At 39.0% G+C, this 19,195-nt stretch overlaps 1 protein-coding gene across 10 annotated transcripts in view; it reads right to left on the bottom strand.

Annotated features, from left to right (window-relative positions):
* The window catches only part of NLGN1 (neuroligin 1), a 308,214-nt gene extending 289,825 nt beyond the window's left edge, over positions 1 to 18,389 (bottom strand). For 4 of the 10 annotated variants that reach the window (XM_026855066.1, XM_026855068.1, XM_026855069.1 and 1 more), the window contains exon 1: positions 17,589 to 18,389. In XM_026855066.1, the coding sequence (XP_026710867.1) occupies positions 17,589 to 18,081 (493 nt within the window). In that variant the 5' untranslated portion in view covers positions 18,082 to 18,389. Of the gene's footprint in view, positions 1 to 17,072; positions 17,133 to 17,588 lie in introns of those variants that run through there. The other 6 variants (XM_026855064.1, XM_026855065.1, XM_026855067.1 and 3 more) reach the window with 3 other exon arrangements.
* Positions 18,390 to 19,195: the final 806 nt, after the last annotated feature.

Here is a 19,195-nt window from a genome sequence, read left to right as displayed (position 1 = left end):
TTTTTTTTTTTTTTTAAAAACAAAACCTAAGTTTTTAATCAGTAAGAGTGAATGTTCTTTCACTATTCACAAGAAAGGAGGGCAAGATCACGTCAGAACATGGATTACATCAGACTGGTAGCAAGATAACGTCAATTAGGGATCAGATTTTTGCTCATTCAGGTCTCTGCTTTATTACTCAGGAATTACTCCGATTCAGTAAAAGAGAGCAAAACAATAAAGCAGTTCAGCCCTGCCTACCACAGACCATAAAATGAGTACGGCTATTGAAAAGCCATGCTCACAGAAACACTGGCATTAATGCAGTTGTTACGGTATTCCACACAATCTAAACTTCCTTTAAGTAATTTCTGGATCATTAAGATAACATAGAAAACTTAAACTAAGTACAATAATTTTGTCGCATCTGCTGCCAGAACAAATGATACGATGACTCCAAGAAAGACATAAAAGTCATTTTAATTATCTCTTCTTTGAAGGAGGCATTGGCTCAAGCCAGACAGTCTGGATCCAAATCGGAATTTTTGCAAAGCTCAAGGTGAACCCCAGATGTGTTGTTAAGTCCCTCTCTACTTTCAGTAAATTCAGTTATCAGTGACATCAGCTCTTCTTATAAAACCGCTAAGGACTTAACATCTGCTTGAAGAGTCGGGAGTTGGGGCGTGTGGCTGGATCTGTGAAGTCTCACACCAAAAGCAGATAACAAATAATAAGCGCTTGCTCTGTGGAACAGCATTTCATCGGTGCCAGGTGCATACCCAGGAGATCAAAATAAGGTGTGGGCAGTGTTCACAGTTAGAGAAACACTGCATTTCTCCCACTTTTCCAAACCGTAAGCATGATACGTACAATAGTTTGTTCTGTGGCTTCAGCACGTTTAATGATACAATTCGAATGTAAGCATAATTTTTCGTAGGGCTGTTTCCTAATTTTTTCAGCACTGCATGAATGCCTTTCTAAATACATGAAAATATAAAGCTGTACAGGTGACACACTAAAAATATAATTGAATCTGGTGCCTTCATAAAAGCAATTAGCAATCGCTCAAGTTGCAATAGATGACAGCCTCAAGAGGATTCCTGCCCTGGCAGGGAAGTAGCTGCAACTTATATTACAGCCAAATGTTCTGTTCTTTAATGCTATTTTGTCATAACAGGCAAGTACAAGGTTGCTGATTATGTATTCATTCCCGTGTATAGCTTTTGGCTATCTTTTTGTCCACAGGCTTAGATGCATATACTCGGTGTCTGTACCTTAAAATACTCCCTCTTAAAGTCAGTGAAAAGGAAGTTACAGTAAATAAACAAATAAATGCAACTGCCTGTAGAGGAGGCCAACAGCAATGTCTTTTGAGCTCAGGGAGCAAGTAGACGACCATACAAATATTTGTCTTGTGCAGAATTCACACAGTGACTACAATTATGCCTGTTTAACAACATTAGAACTAGACTTACAGACATTTTATCAACCACTTTAAACTGCCAAAGCAACATCCAGGGGGCTTTATGGTCCCTAGAAGTCATCCTTCCAATTTCAGCAAACTACAGGACAAATCCTGCTCCTGTAACAGTGAATGGCATTGTTGCCACCAGGCAAGTCTTTAAATCAGTGCCTACCTTGGACTACCCCTGGAAAAGCCCCATGTTCCAAACCTGCTCTCCTTAGGAGCACACTTAAGTGAGGGCCTTAAATACCTGCGGATTGAGTCCCTGAATATACTCTGCAGCTCTTCACCAAGATGAACAGCATTTGATCAGAAAAGAAGTGATGCTTGAATATGTGGTCAGAAGCGATTCAGAGCAGCCCTTCACACTGACCAGAACAAGCTGAGACAGTTTGGCACCCAGACACATTTTTTTCAAGGCAAAAATTTCTATTTTTTTTTACACATTTTTTTTTTTTGTCACGCTATGGTTGATTACTCTATCATAGATTATGCCATTTCATTATTTCAAGTAATCTCCATAGCATTTGTACCACACAATTGTACACTACTACACAATGCAACACAATGTGTTGTTATACCATAACAAAGCCACTGGGAAATAACATCAGCATCTGTGGATTTCTGTAAGCTAAGACTAGCCTATTCACCTCTGGTTACACCGTGTTGTTTAGATACACTTTTCTCTTTGTGCTCATCCCTTCATGCACCTAAAAATAAAATCATATTGGAATAAGAAGGAGAAAATCATAAAGGCTCTAGATGAGGTTAGGGGCTGAGTTCAAAAAACAGCTTCAGTGGGCGTTTGCCATCGCGCTGCTGCCTCTAGAAGGGACAGAAATACAGTGGCTACTCTCAGTGGCCCACAGAAACCCTGTGCTAAAGGCTGAATGTGTGGTTAAATCCTCTGAAGGGGCCATTTCCCATTGTTTCATTTGACTTATGGAAACAGTCACTAACTGGCTGACACATGGACACCGGAACATGGTGGAGGGAGAGATCTGTTCCATCATGTTGGTCTCCATTTGAAACGTGCACTTGCCTCTGCCACCCGTTGAGTTAAATGATTATATTCAGGAGCTGAAAGAGCACCACTAAGACGCTGAGTGGTAAACACACAAATCAGGTCAATCCTTTTGCTTTCCTTGTAATCCCTGAACGTTATTTGTTACGGGCTTTTACTGCTGCCTCCTTCTCCTCTTTGGGCGCCCTGTGCACGCATCCAAGCGCTCTGGCTCTCCTTCTCCTTCACACCATGTATTATGGCAATCCCTTCTTATCAAAACTCCTGTATTCTGCACTACTTTACTACATCCACTGGCTTTATATCTTCACCTCTGTTGTCTTTTCTTCACTGTAAATTCTCTAGAGCAGGGAACTTGTTTTCTCCAAGTTTGTACTAAAGCCTGTAAATTTATGGCACTCTAGGAATGTTTGATAACAGCACGTAAATAATTAATAAAAGCTGCAGCAACCATTTCTTTCTTCCTATTTGGATGCTGTAAGGCAGCAAGACAAGTGGGAGGCAGAAAATATTTCATGGGCTAAGATAAGATGCGATTCTTACCCCTATGGGGGGGAACTGACCGACAAATACTTGCACTTAGGATAGATCAGGATTAAGTTGTGCGAGAATTAAAGACAAGAAGCGTTGCTTCAACTACATGAACCATAAAAGCAGCCCAGGAGCATCATAAACAGCCCAGTCCAAAAAAATAAAAATGATAAAAAGAATGGGATGTTTTAATTTCAGCTTCACAAAGAGATTGGTATCTTTCCCACTGTGTGTAACTTTGCAGAAGTCCACTCTTTTGTCCTAGTTTCTTCATCTTCAGTGGAAAAGAAAAAATTAAAGGATATAGTGGTAAATGAACAGCTTGAGATTTGGTAGCCTTAAAGGGGTAGCAAATGTTTCTAAAATGAAAAAAAAAAAAAAATGGAGGTGGAAACATGAAATAAAAACAATAAGACACAATAAGACTATGAGAGCAGGAAACAAAAAAGTACAGAAAAAGGTAAAAAGCAATGTATTATTATAGGAGAGGCTATGATACATGACAGGTATGAAATTACTTCCAAAAAAATAAGAACAGAGAAAAAAAGAACAAAAATAAAAGATATTTATGTATCTCAGGCAAAATTTTCAAAATCTACCAAACACTGAAATCCCCTCTATCTGTCTCCAAGCTTGTTCATCTTTTAGAGATGGGAATTTGGGCCTGGTCTTGTAAAATTTGATTTGAATTTCATGACTGACTGTTATGTGGCCAGGAATTTAACCACCTAGTGCAAATGGGTACAGGTGCTTTCCACTGGAGCACAATGGAAAGGACTTTATGGATTTTTGTGCCTTCAAAATAATCAATAATGTAATCCTGACGTTTATGTCAGTTTTGCCACTAAATTTCCCAGTTTATGAAAGCAATCAAGTACTTTGGCACCAAAGAATAGTAACTGCACTCAAAGAAATTTGAACCTGAAAAGTGCAGGGACAAAACCAGAAGCCACTATGTCTAGCACTGAATGTTTAATCAGGCAAAACATCATAAAAACACAGCAAAAAGGGGCAGTAAATTACTTGATTTTAGTGCAGTGAAGTCTTAAAAATTAGTTCTCTTTTAGAACAGAGACATAATGACTAGCTTCTGAATAGATATTGGCACAGCAGGGCACACAAAAGCCCTGATTAGCTGCTGTATGATGGAATATTTAGTTAATATTTGTTCTATTTTGGTGTTGATTTCTGACCTTTCCTCTTTGACTTTAATTGGTCAAAATCCAAACCTTTTTGAATTTTTTTTAATACCAGATAACTGTTTCTAAATCGCCAGAATATCAGGTCACATGCTCCCAATAAAGATGAGAAAAAATGGCACTTCACAGTTTTTTCTGTCACTTCTCCAACTTCAGCTAGTTCTGAAGTAGCAAGCAACATTCATAACAGTTTCAACATCACTTGCGATGCAACAGTTCTGGAACCAGTTTTAGGGAAGGAATAAAACCCCAGATGAACCATGATATGTCAAACCTGATTCGGATGTCCTTCACCTTCCTTGAAAACAAGCAGGTATACTGCAATTGCCAACCTGTACTTCTATTCCAGCATTCAGTAGGAAAAATTATGATACAATCTTGCTCTAGATTTTAATATTAAACAAAACCATCAGAAGCTTTTTTTTGTTAACTCCTAATCCAGTGATAATCCCGATTTATTTTTTTTTTCACCTCTTTGTATTTACAGTTAATAATATTGGAAAATATTTAATGATATTTCAGAGCTCTAGCTGCTGTCGTAACGCTGTATGAGAGCCTCCTCACTGATTGATTTACGTCCACAAGTCCTCTTCCAAGAGCTTCCTTCCCAAATTAAACATGCTAATGATTTTCTATGCAAAATTTAACAACCTAATAGGCTGAACAAGTCAAATGAAAATACACTAATTCTTGCCTTTGATGTATACTATTCTGCCAATTCTCTCATGAAAACAGTATATTAGCATTAGCTGGAGTACTTACTAAAATATGTATTAATAAAGAAAAGCTTGTATATATATATACACACACACACACGTTAAGAAAACGACACTGCAGGCTGTAGAAAACACAACTTCAATGTGTAGGATTGACACAAATGTCTATTATACACTAGAAAACCATTTTCACAGGAGCCCTGAAAACAGGCTACTAAAGCATGAATCACAAACCTTTATCTGAATTAGCTAGTGTTGGTCCATACCACTAGGTTTATGCAATAAAAGTGGTCAAAATAATAAATACCAAATGATATGAGAGAGACAATAAAAGGCTGGTGAGAGACCAGAAGGCTTCCTGCCTAACCCCCGAGGTCTAAAATGAGCTCCCCCAAGAAACTGCCCAATTGCTTTATGAAGTAAAGATTTCCACGTGCGTGGATGTTTACACCTAGAGTACAAGCAGTAATGTGTTTTCCGCTTTACTGTAGAAATTGGTTTATTCTGTTCTCCAGCCCAGTTCTGAGCACGAGGCTTGGTGCCACCGTGGACTTAATGCATGTAAATAAAACAGAGGCAAAGAAACAATAAGAGAGTATAAATATTCTCTAAAGAAATACAGTGACACAAGATTACTTTCTATTGCTTTGTCTTTAAGAGGTTGCTCATAATGATTTGATAATCTAATCTAATTGATCTTTCCAAGTATTTCTACGGCTCTAATCACTGTAGTATCTGATTAGTGGAACAGATCCATACTTTATCTCCAGATGTAACAACTAAATCTATACTTGAAATAGAGTCACACAAGTTCACCAGAGGGAGAGGACCAGATGCTCCTTGGACAGGGGAGAAGGCAGGGAATGGGAAAAAGCTAGAGAGGTCAAGAATGACTGGAGAGGGACAATTGGCTTTGTGTCAAATCATCCCTCTGCAACCAAGCTCCGTTTAAACAGCACATTTCTGGGGTTACAGAAGTAAAGCAGGAATGTGACATAACTAATGGGGGCAGAACCAAAAATGAGCTACAGTCTACGGCCCGCTCTCCTTCAAACTGTCTTTTTCACAAGCATAAAGTAAATGTAATTATTATTATCGTTTCTTTGTTCTCTTCCAGGCTAGCACTTCATCAGCCTGAAAATTATGACATTTCCTGAATGTGTTTCAATGGCTTCTTAACCTTTCTAGTTCCTGAGTGCCGGTACGATGTCATGCTGTACTTAGAGGTTTCAGCAGTGTAGAGGTTAACACCCCAAATTGCTAATAACAACAACAGTATTCACTGAGCCAGATAATCACTCACACAGAATTTCAATCCAAAGTCACTTAAAATTCAAAAGAAACTGCTGTATTTCTTGAAGGAAGTGACAGCATTTAGAAGGATATTCATAATTCAAACAACAGGCCAAAATCCGATTTACCGCCGAGTTCATTTTTAATTGGGTCATATTAAGGGTTAGGTTTTGCTCTACCTTAGGTCCAACCTATTTTGTGACATGTGCTCTACCACAGGCCCATGTGCTGGACACAGAGGGGTGACAGCCAGACCGCTTGCACAGTTCAACTATCAAGCACGGAAGGGATATGGAGCATTTCTGGGAAATTTCTTTTTTTTTCTTCCTATCTCGTTTGACTGCTGCTTGTTTGTTGTGCTGATACTCAGCCAAACTACCTTGTAGTTGAGTATGTCAAAGCTCTGGGCAGAAAAACAGCAACTAATGTATGTTAGCTAACTCTGGAGAGAAAAATAGTTTCTGCCACTTAAAACTGCAGGGTGGAATTGTGCACTGCCTTCTTCTTGGCCTTATTTTGCCTAAAGGGAAAGAGCCTTTTATTCCTATTTCTATGCTGGGTTTGCACACTGCCTGGCAGCATACACCTGCTGCAACGTGTGTGTCAGGAGCTGCTCTTGCTGTCAAACCCTCTTCCTGCTTCTTTCAGCTCATCTTCTGTCTCCCAGCTCACCTCTGCAAGCGAACGGCCCTCTCACGCCTAAGCGCATTTCGGCAGCCATCTTTCAAAGATGTCAGGAAAAGAAACAAAAATCAGCCTGTCACAACCACACGACTATTTCACCGTTCAAGGGACAATGTTCTCTTCCACATGTGAACGGCACAGAACATAACGCACACGGAAGGGCATTTCTGCTAGCAGGCCCAGATTCAGGATGGGGGGACATTCGCTGTGACCTCTTCAGCAATCATCCGTGTCTCTATAAAACTCAAGCAGCCATTTCCCGTGATTTGGTGTCATAACGTGCTTTTGGCCAAGTGGTACCTTCAATACTTGAACTGCAACCGCAACACTGCGAGAATTGCCAGTTAGTCAAGGGTTTCATGGCACTTTTAAAGAAAAGACAATCGATGCATCTTTTGTTTCTTCCTTTATGTGAGACTTCATCTATGGAGACTTCATATAAATGAGACTGCAGGTGCTTCGGCACTTAAGTATAGCAATTATTTTTTGTTTCAATAGTTATTGTTTCCAGCAAAAGTAATCCATTTGTCATTAACAAATGGCTCAGTTAATGACTGAAAAGTGTAGAAAACAAACTTAATTCTCTTTCCTGTTCCACATAGCACAGCTGTTAATTGATTCGTATGGAGAGCTACTTCGTCTGAGTTCAGCATCATAGAGAAACAAGGACTAAGGTTTTAAAATCTAAATTTACAGCCTGATCATTTCTTGTGAAATTTCCCGAAATAAACCTGCCTCTACAACAGGCATATACAGCAATATTTCATGGCTCTAAAGTGCTATAAGGACCGTGGGGCACTATCATTAACAAAAGCAGTCTCCGAGTAGGCAAATGTGCAAAATTTAGCTCCTGTTTGGCTCATGTAAGTATCTTGGATCTGGCCTTCAGCAACTAAGTTCAGATTTTGTAAAAAGTCCAAAAGCTTTTTGGCACTTTAAAATAAACATGTAAACATATGAAACAATATCAGTTTTGCAATCAAGTAAGACAAATTGTACAAGCTTTCCTTTGAACTTTCAAATCTGTTTAGGACTATACATATATATCTATACATAGATGAATGCGTGTTTCATATTCCCTTGCCACTGGGTCCAACTTGTTAAACTTGTTGGCTTTAAGAATGAGAGTTCTCAGAGACTAAGTTCTCATTGGTTCCATCCATCCATCAGGTGAATGGTACGCTCTCTTCACCTTTTCACGATGTTAATACTAATATATTAAACACTGAAAAGCAAAGAGTAGCGTTGGCTGAACAAAAAAAAAAAAAAAAAAAAAAAAGAGCTTGACAGCAACAACGGTGCTCAGCTGCTGGTTAAAGGGCAGTAAATCCTCAGAAAAGCACTGCAGCTGTATGAGAAAATCGGTTCTTGTGTTGGCTGCTTCACCAAGGAACCTTGACACAAGATGTGACAAACGGGGAGCTCTTCTCCAGGCCATGGATGGATGGGATGGTCTTTCTACAGCGTGGGGCACAGGAAGACATTGTTGCTATCTCCAGGACCTCTTGCCTCGTGGAGCTTTGTTGCCATCCTCTTGTGGGATATTAAAATTCTGCTTTAGGTTAGACCCTGCAAACCCTCCTTAATCAGGCTTGAGCAAAAGCGAGCTGACGTGAATTAAGCGAATTAAGCAGAAGGTTTGTCTAACCTGCCTAAATGCATCTGAAGTAACTGAGAAGAATGTGCATGAGTCATTCCCCTAACAAAACTGGGAGCAAAGACTGAAGGAGGAGCCCCAGCTGGTAGGTGGGAGGTAAGCAGCCGGGCGCAAGAGAGATGGGAGGCCCCTCCAGCTGGTTTGTACATGGCTCCAGTCTGCCCAGAGCCTCAGCCCCACAGCGGGGTGCTGTCTTTAGAAGCAAAACTGAGGCGGGTGTCATGGTAAGGGTGGCTGCCTGGCTGCCAGTCATGCCATAGGTACACTGCTGTACACCCAACCCTTAAGAACACACTGTATTAGATAGAAAAAAAAACAGAACCATAAAATAAGAGTAAAATATATATGTCTTACTGCTATTTTCAATGACTTTTAAAATTAACTGAAGGGAGAGAAGAGAAATCATCTGTACGCTACAGAAGGTTGACATGAAAGAGGATGAGAAATCTGTGAGCCTGAGGTTTAGGTAGATTCGGGCATATGTTACCCTTGCCTGTCATTCCGCACCCACTCTGGAGGAGAGAAAGGGAGACACTCCGTAGGGTTCCTCTGCATCCATGCTGCTTCGTCCACCTCCTGTGCTTGGAGCATCACATGGATCTGTACTACAAGAGGAATATTTTCTCTTTCCCCAACACCTAGAGTTGCACTACTTGGACATTCCAATATATAAGCATATCATCAAAACTCAGTACGTAATGAAAACCTCCTTATATTTAGGTTGAGTTTTTTCATCATCTTGAACCAACGGTTGGATAGGTTTTTCCCTCTATATAGAAGAAGAATGTCTCAGTACAGACTGTGCTTACACGTAGACCCTATTTGCTCTGGGTTGAGTCTTCAAGAAAGATTCAGCAAGCTGTGCAATCTTCTTACACAATACACCTTTCTATTAAAAATCTACAGACAGTTTTTAGGTGTAAGAACACAGAGAACAGAAAGTAAAGACAGAAAGGCAATAGAGATAAATCCTTTTCCATGAGCTCTGTGAAATCTTCTCTCAAAATAACTTTGGAGGGGTTTTACTGCCAGTTCATAATGTGGATGAATCACTTCTGATATTTCTGATAAAACAATGTTCAAAACTTCAAAATCACTTCCAATTCATTTATGCCACCATTTAATTAGGGCTTCTGCAACATGTTACAAGGACGTCATTATCCCCTATAATTGTATAATAATTACAATTTTTAATGAAATAATTGCAAGTACACTAGATGTGTAGATATAATTATGGTAATTACATAAATACCTGATTTTCAGCTAATAATTAAAGAAGGCCTTTAAAATAAGGGTGAAATTTAATAAATGGAAGTTTTCCAGAAAACAAATACAAATAATAAATGACTGTCTCTCTCCTATAGATTTCACCTCACTAGATTATCTCTGTATTATATATATATAATTTTCCACATGTTATAAAATGAGGTTGAAAAAAATTATTTAAAGAAATATTAAATCACATCAAGAGACCTCAATATGTTGCTTCTGCGGGGCCTGATCCAAAGCCACTGACATTAATGTAGCTCAAACCTTTTAATCCTGTGATAGCTCGGCGTCTCGGAAGACACTGAATTGTAAGTTACCATTGGGAGAAGGAAGACATCCCATGGCAGGAGACTGGAATTAGATAATCTTGAAGGTCCTTTCCAGCCCAAACCATTCAATGATTCCATGTGAGCAGCACCCACAACAGCAGACAAACTCTATTCCAACTCCTCTGCAACATAAAGGGACACATTCTGGAGCACCGTAAGATACTTGGGCAAAAGCCTGCGTGCAGAGGAGTCCCTGACAGCTGGTGCAGGGCTGCGAGCCTTCCTTCAGAGCACAGCCCTCCAGCACAGCCGCTGCTAAAGCTTACCACTCGTACTGCCTATGATCTTCTCCCAAAATGTGTCTTTTTGGTCAAACCTACTGGCGATACCACTGCTAACACAGAAACCCTGTAGAGGATTCAGTGTCCCTCTGTCCACCTTGGCGGACAGACCTTTACAAGGCAACGGTATTTCAATAAAGAAACTTCTTCCAGAGCTTTATCAGCTGAAGACCCAGAGATTCTTCAGCCGGGTAATATTCCTTCTCTTCAAACACATTCCTAAGACTTAACTTACCATGTGTTTACTGTACCATTAACACGAAGAGGAAAGGCAAAAGCCATCCTCACTAAAACAAGCATGCAGAAAACTCTACCAGGGCAGATTCTGATTACTGCTCTGATAGCACAAAGGGACATTAAAGGAATTCCCATGGCAGAGGAATTAGCAACGTGATTTACTGTTGCTGCTGAAATGTTTCAAAACACTTTGGCAAAACTCTGGAAGGGAAAATAAGCTGCAGAATGGCAGAAATGCACTGTGCCATTTCCATGCATCTTGCAATTTCTGCGTTCCCTTAGAGCAGCTCTGAGGTGGCGCCGATTCTGGCCAGAGACCACCCTAGTGCCGACAATGTGTTAGAATACAGGTGCAACCACGGCTAAAAGTCAGCTTTGTCCCACTTCCCTTAGCCTTGTATTATTCAGCGCTGCTTCTTTTTTAGGATAAATCTTCATTATTACAAGCATGAGAGAGGAAAATAAGAGATATTAATATTAAAACAGAAGGAAATGGTTTGATATCCCAAAAACAAATCTCATTTATGTTAAGCTCATTAAAGCAGTTGGGTTCTGAATGCAGAGTATAATTAATAATACTATACATATCAAAGCAGAAAAGGCCTGTAAATTTGACAACATAAAGTAAGTGAAAATGAAGACAGCCAAAGAATTATAAGTGAAAAGAATTTGAAAAATAAACCCTGAAATTATACTGGAGAAATATTCAATTTATAAGCAGATTATTAACATCATAATTGAGGTGATCCTTAAGAATGGTTTGACACACGTAAGCATCATGTTTCAAGCTTCAAAAAATATGCTAAGAATACTAAAAATATTTGTATCCATGTGTATTACAAAGAAACAAAGAAATGAAGAGCAAGAATACAGAGAAGAGCAAATGAATAACAACACAATACAGGGGGAAAAATTACCAAAAAATCAAGCAGAGAATAATAGTTATCCAAAAGCCATATTAGTTACTCAAATGTTCCTCCTGAAAATGTACAAATGTACTTCTATAGTTATTTGTTTTACAATATTTGTCCATTCTGACTTTAAACAATAAATTAGAAACTAGCAGATTGAAAGGAAACAACCTCACCGTTGTTTACTGAGAACAACTGGTCCAACTCGAGAAAGGCCAGGGGAAGAAGAACAAACCAGTTTTATCCGACTTCGTATTATCAGGGTAACACTACTATTTTAGAGCCTGTGTGTGGGAGGATGTAGAAGATGAAAGGCAAGCAGTAAAATAATGGACAAGGACTGAAATTAGATCAGAATTTAAGACCTGTTAGAGCTATAAGCACTGTCAAGGTATATGAATAAAGCAATGACAGCACGACAACTGTGTGGTCAGCAAGAGCTCAGAGCCTCAACAACCAGATATTTACAGAGGACTTTGACCAGTGTTGATGGAATTTAAGATGACTGGAGTCTTAAAATGCAGTCTGCAAAGTTTTCTATTTTCAAGCACTGGCTCACCCAGAAAGAGGACCATAGAAAGTACATCAGAGTTTAAGCATTTTATTTTATTTCAAATATGACATAAAACCTACTGCACATCTTTGAAAAACGCTGCTAACTGACACTAACAGCTTTAGACTGTGAAAGGATGAAAAGGTCTGTACAAGACAATGTTTGCTTCATTATCTTCTTCCATGTATTACCAGTATAACAGAGGATGCTGCAGTGGTATCTGAGGAATGAATAGCGGGAATACAGCGCTTCAAAAAGGAATAGCAAAACAGACCAATCTTGGTGTCAGCGCACAGCACCGGAGTGCAGGATTGCGGATTCCATTTGTGCCTGCTGATACCACAGGGATGTATTTTGGCCTCACGAGGCCAGAATGAGGATGAGGGCCAGCAAGGGTGAATGGGGGCAAAACTTCAGATATGTGCAGGCACCTACTGACACAAATATACTGGGGGCAAATAATTCATTATGAATTTTCAAAGGGGCCTAATGAAGAGGTGCACTCTTTGTAACAGTTGATATACACCAAGATATGCACTAAGGTAGCTCTGTGGGCTTTGACATTCACTCTCAAATCGCCATGAGCCCCGGCAGTGGTCTGCAAATGCATGTTCTTACCTACTGGCAGTGCAACGTGTACTGACATAGCTTGGTCTACAGTGAAGGAGGCTCACACCTTAGATTTCATACTTTTCATTTATATGGCCATGGAGAAAGAATATTTCAATCATTTTTGACAATACACTATCAACAAGTCCATTACTTTGATATTATTTTCTACATTACTTATTTAGAAAAGAGAATCTGATAATCAATTGACAAATTCTGCCAGTGGCAATACACATTTTAACAGGTCTCAGCTTGTCCTTTTCTGATTGATGTCAGAGTTGAAACAGGTATACAGAAAGTTTATTTCATTAAGTCCATAAGAACTGCACATGTTGCATTAATTTCTCTTTTCCAAAATTCGATCATAAGTAAACATTTCTAGGATAGTTAAATGGAGTATTGAAACACCCAACAGAAACACAGGGTAACAGTCTAAATTGGCCTCTTTTCATTTCTGCTTAGATTTGAAGAAAGTATTTCATATTGCTAAGCTTAAAATCCTTAAAGTCATCAGTGCCATTTACAAATCACAACTGATGTAACATATTCTTTATCAAAAAGAATGATCAAAGCGGGATGAGATTATAGCACCGTGATTTGTGTTTCATTTTCAAGAATATATTTGTATGTATGTATGTATAATATGTTCCTGCGCCTCCACAGTAACCACAGCCATAACCAGGAAGTATGGTGTTGGGAGCTTTGCTCTGAAAATCAAGTAGCCTATTAGGGGGCATAAATATTAATAGAGCTGTCTAATCTTACACTCTCAAATAAGGTTGTTCGGATCATCATTCTTTGCATTTAAAATTTATTCACTGCACCGACTAGAATAAGAAACAGAATCCACAGGCAAAGAAGTCACTGATGTTGGGCAGTTTCTTAGCCACTGATAATTCCTGAACATAAAAGTACGGATCAAGTGATTTATTTCCTTATTCCATCCCAATCCCTCTACAAATACTAATGTACCCAAAACTGCATGTGCCCCATTCCATGACATTGAGTATATATCGTATTCTCTACAAAAAGTACACCTCCACACTTTCACATTCAGATGGCAATATGAAGGCTTTAGTACGGATTCCTGAGAAAGAGCACACTACCATCCCACGTGCAGAACACACAATGCCTTCGGTTTCTTTTAGTGGTCATATTAGCGATCATTTTCAAATTTTCTTTACTTAGTTGTCATCAAAGTAGGAAATTCATGGTGCAAACTTTTGCAACACAAAGAAATTAATACAGAGTATTAAAAAAAAACCACAAGCATGCAGCTACAGCAGGATGTACAGTCCTCCTAAGAGATAATAAGTTATCTTGTCATTCTGGATGACAAGTGAAGTATTTGTGCTTTGATTATAAAATAAAATACAGATCAGAAACACCAAACAGCGTGCAATACTATTCAGGTATTCCCTAGAAATGATGCAAAGGTTCGTCAGGAAATACCACGCAATCGGCGATATGATTAACATCACTCCGTAAAATGTTACCTCTAGGTTCTATTACAATTTAGAATTATGAAGTCTAGCCTCTAAAAAAACCCCCACAAATTAGATGCCTTTGCACAGGTTTTCTAAAACCAGTGCTAGCAAATAGGAAGGTTTCTGCTTGTATGCATAGTCATAACAGAATTCGTAACCTCTGCCCTTCACATACCTGGAAGCCAAAGACATCAAAAGAGATGATCTTTCTTCATCTATTGAATCAGCAAATTGAAGATGAAGTAAACTGAAATACAGGCATCCATATATAGCAAAAAGAATACTATATTAACCCATTCCTTTTCACGCAGCTCCAGCCTATCATACTGGAGCTTCTGCAGTGCATATCCGAATCCCTCCGACAGGTGGTAATAGTTATAATGCTCATTACTATCTTGAGCACGAGTCATGGATAAGAATTTCTTTCATTTCTGCATCTATCTTCATCAGATTACTCCCTGTTCAAAATTTTGAACGTTCTCATGCCTTTGAGATGACAATTTAGTAACCCACTTATTCATCAAATTCCATCTATTTCATGTCATAAGAATCAAACTATATATAATGACAGCATACGGTTGTTCGTTCAGCCACTCTGAATTAATGTATCCCCTATTAATTAAAAAGATGGTGTAAACCCCTGCCACTTATTTTCATATTTTCTCTTTCCAGTAGTTTTCATCACTAAATGTAATTAAATGACTGCAACCTAAAAATCCAGCAAGAGGGAGAATACTGGGCCTTCCTTCTTTCCCACATAAACCCAATGCTATTTCCAAGCTGCTACTGTTGCTGCTAAAATGCTGCGACTCTATTGCAACTTTTTCTACAGCATGATTCCTTCTACTACTAGGTATGGGGGCAATCCAAGCCAGGGATAGTCTTGGGTTATATACAGGTGAGTAGAGAGTTACTCAGAGAACAGAGATTACTACAGCTATGCCAGCTGCCCAGGCTGAAGGTATTCAGGAGTTCTCTGCGCTTGTCAAGGGGAAAAGGTAGGCTTCTGCTGCTTGTTATTGTGCTGTGTGTGCAATGAATTCAACTGGAAAGGCACCTACTGAATTTCAAAGAACAATAAACGTGACTTTCTCATCTACTGGGCTCTCCCTCCCTTTATTTTTGCTATTTTCCTGATTTTTTTTTTTCTTTTTAATATTCTCTCATAGAAAAGATGCTTTCTGAGAACAATGATGGAGATCTGCATCTTTATTTATGACTTTGTGAATCAGCGTCTGGGTGATAGGAAGTGAAAGTTGCTCAGCTAATTACACACGCTTGATGAACTGCGTAATAACTGCTGCAGCACTGCACATTAATTGAATGCATATAAATGACAGCAGCTATTCTAACTTGAATGATGTGTGAAGAAGTGACGTTGCTCGCAGTACCCTGATTATCTTTGTTTCCAACTTTGGGAATCCAGCTTTAACAACTGCAGTTTTACAGAACTGAGCAAACATGCCCTAACAGAAAGCATCAGAAGTTACCTCAAAGCCTGGCACTTTCAAAACCAATTGCCTTAAGGCACTGAAAGTGGATTTGGACGTCTAAAAAAGCATACATGGAACAACTACAATTAACAATTAATAATTAACAACTAGCTACAACTAGCAGTCATTAGGAGCTGTAAGAGCAAAACCCTTGGAAAATAAGGCCACCTCCACTTAGCTGCAGAGATATCGCCTTAAAAACCTAATATAGAGTTTACAGAGTTGAGCTTTGCCCAACTCTAAAAAATATCCTGCTATGACACTTTTCCTAAAATGTATTTGTTCTGGTATAAAAGGGACATACAGCAACTGATATAAAAAAACATGGATTACAGCTAATAGGCAACCACGCAAGTCCACGCTACTCTTTCTTTACCCTAAGGAAGTATTCTAGGCTCAAATGCAGTCCAGCTATTAAATAACACATTATTTTAAACAAAACAAGAAATAAAAATCATTTCATGTAAAACAAACCCGTAAAGCAGTACAAAATTAGTACTTGAAACTAAGCACCAAATACCTACTTTAAATCAGTACCAAAATATACTTTTTATTACATATCAATTGCTTGGGGAATTTGCAAATGTTCACAAAGAAATCTGCAAATTCTCCCATAGTATCTATTGTGAAACCGGTAGAAGCCAAGTTTCCAAAGCTTCCAAAAGCAGCCTAGTTTCCAAAGTGCCATGTCACAATATTTTAACATTTCCCTACACCCCTATTAAGAGATTTTCAGCTTTACAAAGAGAGCTGTAATCACATAATAAAGGAAATCGACGCTCACTTTTAGAAGCGTGTAAACGAAAAAAAGCGTTTCACATCTACGTTTCTGGGAAGTTAACGCTGTTCCAAGAAAACAGGGTATATCACGTAGAAAGTCGATGCAGATTTTCAGCCCTGCTTTGCTGTAATACATCACAGCCACTACGCTACACCACTGGCACACAGAGCTGTGGAGCCATGCCAGCAACTTCAATGGCAACAGAACCAGACCCCAGGCACGTGAGCTACCCCCTATGCACACATATACAACGTACTGTGCCTGCGCACGAGTGACAGGCATCCCCTAAACCACGAGGCCGAGACAGACAAGCTGCCAACAAGGTCTGCATGAGACAGTGCAAGATCAGGTGCAACTGAGGTCAGGCTTTACAAATGTTATCTGCTCATCTGCTTTACACACTACTCTCTTTAAATACCTTTCTGGCTCCGTTAGGACGAGACAGTCCCTAAGAGTTCACTTCACAGCATCAGCAAATCAGCCTCTTTCAGCTGTATTATTCCTTCTTCCTTTGCAAGGTTTCCATCTTTCCCCCGTACTTTTTTTTTTTTTTTTTTTTCCACTTTATACATACCTCCTTTTCTACAAATTTTCTTGCCGGGTTTTCTGGCACATTCCTTGGATATTCTTTTGACTGAAAAATGAATAGAAGACTAGAAAATAACATGGAGCTCCATCACAGACAGTAGGAGCATGCAACACCACTATCTAACTTAAATATGACCTGCTTTATTAGGTGCGGAAGATTCTCAACTTGTTGTGCCTGCACATGCAATGGATAAGATGTTGATGCATCTTCCCAGAAGTCAGTGGGTGGCAATGAGAATTAGGTACCAACTTTGACCTAAAAATACACGTGCTGTGGGAGGAAAAAAAAAATGAGCGTAGACAGAAAGAAAAAAAAAACAAAAAACAAAAAACCAAAAAACGAGGACAGATGCACACACAGAAAAGCAGCATGCATACATGTAATAAGCTGGCATGCAAACAAAGAAAGCCGTGCATGCTACCAGTACACGTGAATTAATATTGTTAGAACGTAGAACAGGAAAATAAAAAGATCTCCCTGTTTCGCCTGCTATTAACTCACCATCCTCGGTTGGGACATAGATATTTAAATAGAGGCAGTCTTCATTCTGATCTTGTACATAGGTGGAAACTACATCCAAGTTATTAGTAAACCACACGGGAAGCATGACTTCAGGCAACCTGCCTTCTATAATGTTCTGGGGACACACTGGAGCAAACTGGGTGGTATTTTTGATATCTGCCCAGGGAGACGGAGGCTCGGGAGGTTGAAAGCGGCGCTCCCCTATTGGAGGGGCAGCATACGGAACCCCAAGAAACTGAATAACGGGCCCCAAAATTTCATTATTAAGTTCCTTCTTAATCCCTCTTATCTTGCCAAAGTTGGTGGTCACCACTGGGTTGGTATCATCCAATTTTTGGGAGGACACAGCTGCAGCGTGAAGCAAAAATCCAAGTATACAAAAAGCAAAAGTGGCATTCAATCCCATGTGTAACAGGCGGACTACCATCGCTCTCCATACACAGTTCAGCCACACGGATCTTGGAAAGGCCATGGTCCCACATTAGTTGTGTAACTACAATGAAGCGATCTGATTTGTATCCACTGGTGTAAAAACAGAGCAACCGAAGGAAACAGATCAAGTTTCCTAAATAGGTGCCTGTCAGAAAAATCTCAAAAGGCTTTTCATGCAGTAAGTATCTTCCATTGATTTCACACTTATTGAAGCTGCATCTTCACTCAGCACTATTTATCAGACTACATCCTATTGACAATTCTGTTTTCCATAGCAGCAATATGAAGAGAGCAGCCATTTACTGCAGAATCCCCTCTTATAAATCAAATCCAGTTAGCCGCAGGTCTATATCCTGGAGAAAATGAAAATAAATCATTAGTATGAAAGAGCTAATATGAGCAGAGTGATAACTAGATGTTTCACAAGTTATTTACATACATTAATAGTTGCTAGAGTCATGTAAGTAAAACTGCAGTAGTTTATGGGTCCATGAAATGGCGGGTGAAACACTGATTACTGGATTATCTATAATGTCACCTGTTGAATTTATCGAGATTTTTCCGAAGAAACAGGACTCACAGAAAACACATTTTTAAATTTCACCTTTTTAAGAACAGGCAATTTGCTGCCAGGCTACATTACATAGTATTCATGGTAATATTTTATTTAAATTAATCAGCTCATAATCAATTTTCACCTTGTTTGCACAGGTTGATGTATCGAAACTAAAGTAATTAGTTCTTAAAGCAGAAGATAGTGAAATTGAGATAGGCATACTGAAGACTCAAATGCATTTTATTTCATTAGCAGCAGATTGTAATACATACAGACTTTTTGGGTTCATTTTAAAATACAACTTCTGATTAAAACATTGAGGCAACTGGAATATATTTGTAAGGATAACATGAATTACTGTGCTTATTCATGATAACCCAAATTACCATACTTTATATGTTTTTTTTTAATTCCACAAGTTTCTGATAGCTGATGAAAACACACCTACAGAGCGAAAGGTAGGTACATGAGTGAAGGACCAAAATCTGCGCCCACTGAAGTGAACGACAAACTCTGAATTTGCACAAGAGTGTAACTGGATCTCGGTGGGTTTTTTCGAAACTGATTTGGAAAAGAATATGAAGAGACAGTTTAGGGA

Source organism: Athene cunicularia, assembly GCF_003259725.1.
Source record: "Athene cunicularia isolate RWA chromosome 9 unlocalized genomic scaffold, athCun1 chr9_part1, whole genome shotgun sequence".
Classification (NCBI taxonomy): Eukaryota; Metazoa; Chordata; class Aves; order Strigiformes; family Strigidae; genus Athene; species Athene cunicularia.
The sequence above is the reverse complement of the archived record's forward strand: the minus strand, read 5'-3'. Positions and strand labels throughout refer to the sequence as shown.